This window comes from Lactuca sativa, chromosome 3 (assembly GCF_002870075.4).
Source record: "Lactuca sativa cultivar Salinas chromosome 3, Lsat_Salinas_v11, whole genome shotgun sequence".
NCBI lineage: Eukaryota > Viridiplantae > Streptophyta > Magnoliopsida > Asterales > Asteraceae > Lactuca > Lactuca sativa.
This window is the reverse complement of record NC_056625.2, coordinates 118730136-118736591: the sequence shown is the minus strand read 5'-3', so window position 1 is coordinate 118736591 and position 6456 is coordinate 118730136. Positions and strand designations below refer to the sequence as shown.

General features: G+C 33.1%; 1 protein-coding gene across 4 annotated transcripts; it reads right to left on the bottom strand.

The window, feature by feature from the left end:
• Nucleotides 1–234: 234 nt before the first annotated feature.
• On the bottom strand, nucleotides 235–5917 carry LOC111919619 (uncharacterized). 4 transcript variants are annotated; one of them, XR_008230920.1, is made up of 9 exons: nucleotides 4771–5917; nucleotides 4173–4591; nucleotides 3312–3484; nucleotides 2534–2673; nucleotides 1777–2433; nucleotides 1440–1521; nucleotides 1244–1375; nucleotides 1009–1163; nucleotides 235–930 (listed from the first exon to the last, which is right to left on the bottom strand). XR_008230920.1 is itself a non-coding variant. In XM_042900272.2 (2 exons), exons 1-2 carry the CDS (start codon nucleotides 5893–5895, stop codon nucleotides 4562–4564), a joined length of 1155 nt encoding a protein of 384 aa, XP_042756206.1. In that variant the 5' UTR covers nucleotides 5896–5917; the 3' UTR covers nucleotides 3492–4561. The 4 variants fall into 4 exon arrangements, 1 of the variants encoding a protein (XP_042756206.1); XR_002859566.3 differs by having other exon boundaries at nucleotides 1009–1375; XR_006189344.2 differs by having other exon boundaries at nucleotides 1009–1375; nucleotides 3312–3432.
• Nucleotides 5918–6456: the final 539 nt, after the last annotated feature.

The window sequence follows — 6456 nt, the reverse complement described above, 5'->3', positions numbered from 1 at the left end:
TGGATGTCTAAACAAGCTATGGGTAGTCTCAAGGTTCATTTCCAAGGTTTGGAGGGACATTGGGCACACTTTGGCCCTTAAAGAAGAGTTTACACTCCAAGTGTTCTTGGGCGGTAAACTCTCAAATCTTGGGGTTTTGATCCGATTTTGATGTTATTAAGCACAATTTAAGCTATATAATACAACTAGATGGAAGTACTCACGATTTGGGATGAAAACCCGAAGATCCGTGAGAGAGAATTCGGCTTTTCTCTAGTTGGAAATGTAACTAATGAATGAATATGGTTCAGATTTCTATATATAGTCCTGGGATTTTTGGCAGAAAATATTTTATTCTCGGAATGAACTCTAATATCATAGAGTTTTGGAATAACAGTGTTGCACAAAACCCTAGTGCATCCACTCTCCTGATATCTCCTTAAGTGCAATTTCTGAAATACTCAAACTTATACCCAAAGTCTGGAATTTCACTGTAATTGTTCTACTTCTATTGGCTGGATATGGTTTGTACAGAATGGAAATTTCGGGTTGTCACACTCTTGAAAGGCTTTTGTTGGAGTAACAGAAGCAGTAGATGGAGGATCAGTTGATGTAGTGGGTGTTTTTTTTTATGATGCTGAGGCAGTTGGTTGGTTGATAATGTCTGTTTCTGTGTGACTTTCTTTTTCTGGAGAAACTATATCTTCAAAAACAGCATCTGCTACAAAGTCTTTAGCACCCGGCCTACAGAATCTTGCGAATCGGAATTGAATTATTTTTGGCTGGCCTATGAGAATGATGAGCGGTGCAGGCAATGTGTACGGATCAATGTATCCATGATGATCAATGAGTGTGTTGCAATCTGTTTGGAACAACATTCTAGTTGCAGCATCAAAAAATACTATCTTTGCTTGAGCGGTCTCATCTGCGATGTATGCTGTGATAAAAAACCTGTTGACACGATTATTAGACATATGTATGTTAAGATGATTATACTTAAGTAGTTGACATAAAAAACATAGTACTTACAAATTGTTTGGTTTAGCAACTTGATCATGATCTTCGCATGCAAGTGTGTTTCCTCTTTTTTGAAGTTTTTTACGACATTCATGACATGCTTTATAAAACCAACCCTTGCTTGCATCTATGCTAACCAGAGATGCTTTGCAAGTGAACTGAGCTCCCTGTAATATTATATATATTAAATTTAAAACTATAAAATTTGTATATATATTTTAAGATAAGAGAAGGTTTGATGGCTTACTGCATAACGATTTGGGTTTTGAGATAGCAAGTCTACCAATGGAAACCTGTTTCTTTTCTTTTCGACTTCTACATCTTTACTTTTTGGTATTGTATCTTGAGTACAGGGTTTTGATTATGTCGTTCGAGAAACCTAAAAGAGAAAATGAACTATAAGATATGTCACAAAGTTATATAAATATGAATAAAGAACTTACTCAGCAGCCACTACAACAGCCTTGGGAATAGTGGGGTTGATGTAAATATATGAGGCTGGAGTTGCGGTCAGTTGCAAATTTCCTATTAAAGAAACCAACATAACAATGCTGTTAATTACAAAATAAAAGAAAAATAAGCAAAAATAATAAGGTTGGGGCAGTTTCTATAAATGTTGCTTAATGCAAGAAATGGGAATGTACTTTAATCTGACTTTCTAATATAGCATAATACTTTAAACTTTATTTCTCTATTTCTTTTTAAATAAGTGTCTTTCATTATTAAGCATTGTACTTTGAAAGCAAAATGCTTCAATACAATAAAATGAGAAAAATGTACCTAGACAGTGTGTGACCTTCATTGAAGTAATAGCAACAATAACAGGAGAAGGCAATGTTTCGATAGCTTCTTTATCAAATAAGTTAGCCGCCTCATCCAAGAAAGTTGTCTCAATCATTGTTCCATTAAACATACATATTTCAGATATTAAATATGATATGTTGTGGTCTTTGTTAGATATATGAGATAGAAAATACCTCAAATTTTCTAGTTTGAGTTTCAAAATTGCATTTCCTTGAGTTCTGACTACTTCATACACATTTTCAACTCTTCCGATATAATCTTAACACAAATATAACAATTTTATGATTTTAATATATATATATATATATATATATATATATATATATGTGTGTGTGTGTGTGTGTGTGTGTGTAAGTATTACATACATGTGAGTGTCTTATGGTTATCAAGCCTTGCACCTAATTAACCATATGCAAGAAAATTGAAGTAGTACACAGGAAATCCATCATCACGTATTTCTTCAAATTTTGCTGCCCTGCCTAGCTTGATTTTGGTTTTGTGTGGAACAGTAACAAAGAAAGTATTTGCATTGTCACACATGTAGTTGCTTACAGAGTAACAACCATCCATCCTGATTATCGAATCAAAGTAGCCTTTATCTCCCAGGAAACCACATGCTTCTATTGCATCTCCCTGCCAAAAATGAATGGTTTTATATGTATATGTATAAGTATCTAACATAGAATTGATTATAATTGACAATTTCATGTAATATTATGGTGAATGCACTCACACTTTTATCAAGGAATATGTAGCAACATTCAACTTTTTTCCCATATGATAACAATTTCCAAATGACTTTTATTTCTATTGGCTTGTCTCCATCACCAGGGTTTAAGTTTGCTACCATACTTGTATCCATTTTTGTAGAATCTGTGAAGTTCAAATTAAAATGAAAAATCAACAATTAATTTTTTCCCCATAAAAGATTGGAATTTTTTCTATTACAGGGATCCTTTCTGTAAGTTTATTATTACAGGTACTCTTTTATACACAAATGATGTTGAATAATTAATGACTAAAAGTTCACTATTAGATGGAACCTTTCTGTAACTTTACTACTACACATGAACTATTTATGTAACTTTGTTTCAGATTATTTGTATAATTCAGTTAAAATATAAATGCAGAAAAATGCAAGAAATTTTAAACTAAATTTTAAAAAATAAGCAACAATTGACAACATACTTTTAAACTTTGGACTGTAAAATCATGTTACCTGGATAGTGTTTAAAAGTTGGTTTAAAATTTCTTGCAGTTCCAAAAATAAGCATTAAAAAATCGGTTTAAGCTTTTAAAAGTTTTCTTTATAAGTACCTATACGTATAAAAAGACAATGTTTATGTAGTTGTGGATATATATTTCATTATCACATTAGAATTAATAATTCAGAGACTTAGACCCTAAAAAAAATTAAAAAAAACTTGTAGACTAATATATTGATATGATAATTAGGCATGAATATATTGGAAAGATAGATTCAACAAAATTAATTAACGAAGAGAACTAACCTGGAAGACAGGAAGCCGATATGTGGAAAAAGTGAAATCGCATGAAGTGTTTTATCTGGTAATAAGGAGTGGCTGGTGGAAAAATCACGAAATCTATGAATGAGATCGAAGCGAACCGTACCTAGAAGATTGCGTGAGGAAAAGAGGGGTAAGGCTGACTGGTTCTATCGTACCTGGAAGGTTGCATTAGGGAAAGAGGAAACAGTGAGGGAAGCTTGGGCATTGTACTGGGCCTGATGCTATATGCGAGAACCTTTTTTTTATAAATTGAATTTTTGATTTTAGGGATAATAAATTGAATTTTTGATTTTAGGGATAAGGCTTGAACGTAATTTAGTTGTTTTTTCATCTAATTTATATTTTTAAATTTTCTGTTATCTAATTTAAGTTATAAGGTTTATCATTTAGTTATTAATTTTTTGTAATAAGGTTTAAAATAGAAGATAGAAAAAAAAATGTGATTAAGATTTCTTTTATTTTTTGTATAGTTATCAAGCCTAAAGTCTTCATAGCCTGATAAATCTTTTATCAGAACAGAAGAAAACATAGACCCCTGCTCTATTATCATAACAACTTTAAAAAACATGATTTATAGAAGAAACCAATTTTTTTTTCCTTTTTTGGTCCCTATTTAACTGTTTTATAATATTTTTTGGTCTATTTACCCCTTTCATGTGCCTTACACAGGTATTTTTTATTATAAAGAAGGAAAAGACCAAAGAGCCCATGTGTGCAGGTGCGAGCCACGTCAATGAGGTGAATTAAATCGAACAGTAAAAAGGGAAAGCGACCATTTTTTGGACCAAAACCAAAAAAGACTCAAAAGGCAAAAAAGAAAAGTAAATGACACAAATCGGTTACCTGATTTTGATAATTCTGACTTGTGTTCTTGTAGTACATTAAAAGTAGAACACCAAAAAAGCAAAAACTGCCAAGAAAAAATAAAAAAAAAAAAGTTCTCTTGGTTGTATAAACCTGTGGAAGAGTGCAACATCATTAACACTAAAAAAACCAAAAAAGCAATAAGAGGGGTTTATAAGTCTGTCCATTTATTTTCCTTTTACTTATATAATTTCAAAACATAACTCATTAAGATATTTTAGTTACATTTTTTCTCTATTACTTATATTATACAAAATCATGTAACATAATTACCTTGCAACTGTTTGATTCCTTCCACCTCTACCTTCAAACATCAATATTACCAACATCATCGGTGCTACTGCTGTGGAAGGTGATTTTTTTTTAAGTCAATGAAGAAGAAGCTCCATATCTACAGCCTAAAATAGGAAGGACTTCAAATAAGGAAATTTTTTCCCAAAAAATGAAAATTCGGTTACATGTTATTTTTGAGTGAAGTAACTCTAATACTAAGTACCAAACAACGGTCATTACGTAAATTTTTTCATTAAGTTTTTACATTTTAAGCAATAAATCACAAAAGTGTTTAACTACCAACCTGTGCAGATTCTAATTTTGCTAAAAAATTTGAGAAGACAATATTTTTTGTACAATTAGATGGCTGGTCCTCTTGTCTTTTAATCAGTATTTTGAGACCAGCTGCTGATGTAGCCCTAGATAGTGCAACGTACAATTGCCCGTGACTGAAAATTGGATGAGGAAGATAAATTCCTATCTTGTTTAAAGACTGGCCTTGGCTCTTGTTTATCGTCATGGCATAACAAACTCTAACTGGGAATTGCTTTCTTTTGAAAACGAATGGTAATTCTTTATCAGTATGATTTAAAGTGATTCGAGGTATATAAACTTTGTGGCCTATCTGAACTCCAGTGATGACTTCTGCCTGAATAAGTCTTGGTAGAAGCTGTGTGATAATCATCCTAGTTCCATTGCAGAGCCCTTCCATCTGATTCATGTTGCGGAGTAACATGATTGGAATACCAACTTTTAGTTGAAGACGGTGAGTAGGGAAACCACTGAAGTTAAGCAGGTTCAAATATTCAGACGGATAAAGAACCTTTGTATCCCCTCTATCATTCGTATGTGGAATAATTGAGTCGAAACTTAGATAAATAATAGGTTTCCCTGGCAGATTACACAATATGAGGTTGTTAATTTCATCTGCAGTTTCGTTTTTAGGGTAAACAATGGCTTTGTCACAGAACATGGTTGCTGTTGGATTATGAAAAATGTCTTCGTCATATATAAAGCGAACTAAATCCTTAAGAGCATCTTCATGATCTGGTATGAGATATTTTTCTAGTATCTCTACCCATTTGGTGTCAGTAGGATCATCTTCATCATCTACACCAACACGTCCATCTCCTATCTGCAACAACCATGATGAAAAAGCAGCAATTTCTTCTTTTTCTTTGGTACTTAGATTAGGTTGAAGAAGCCTCATATTTTTTGATAATTTACATACTTTGAAATGGCTCCATACTGACGATTCAACTATAGATGACTCTATGATGTCTCTCTTGCTCGCTTTAGGTTTTACAGGTAAAGTTTGTCTGAAATCCCCACCCAGCAGCACTGATTTTCCACCAAAAGACTGCGTTGGCTCATTAAGTATATCTTTAAGTGTCTTATCTAATGCCTCAAAGCATCTTCGATCTATCATTGGTGCCGCGTCCCAAATAATCAGTGCAGTTTCACTAAGCAAACGAGCAAGTTGTGTGTTTTTACTTATGCTACAGATGGAGTTATTTGTAAGGTCCAATGGAATCTTGAATCAAGAATGTGTTGTTCTTCCCGAGGGCAGCAAAAGAGATGCAATACCAGAAGATGCAACTGCTAAAACAATTCTCCCACCAGACCTGAGCGCAGAAATGATTGTGGTCCAAAGGAATGTTTTACCGGTACCACCATGTCCATAAACAAACATAAGCAGTTGATGGTTTTTCAAAGAAGCTTTCATAATAGTCTCATAAATAATATGTTGCTTGGAATTAAGCGCAGACACCATAACTTCCTTTTTTTGGCTCATAGAAACTCTATCATAATTTCTCTCTTCCATGAACAATTTATTTTTTAATTCTGCAAGCAAGTGTGGTGGAGGCATAGGCAAACCATAATCACAAAGCAAGGAATAACTGTTATTAGAATTTAGCAAGATCTCTAACTCATATACGACATACTGTTGCAAGTCAACTTCATTAACATGTAAGTTCACAACATGTGA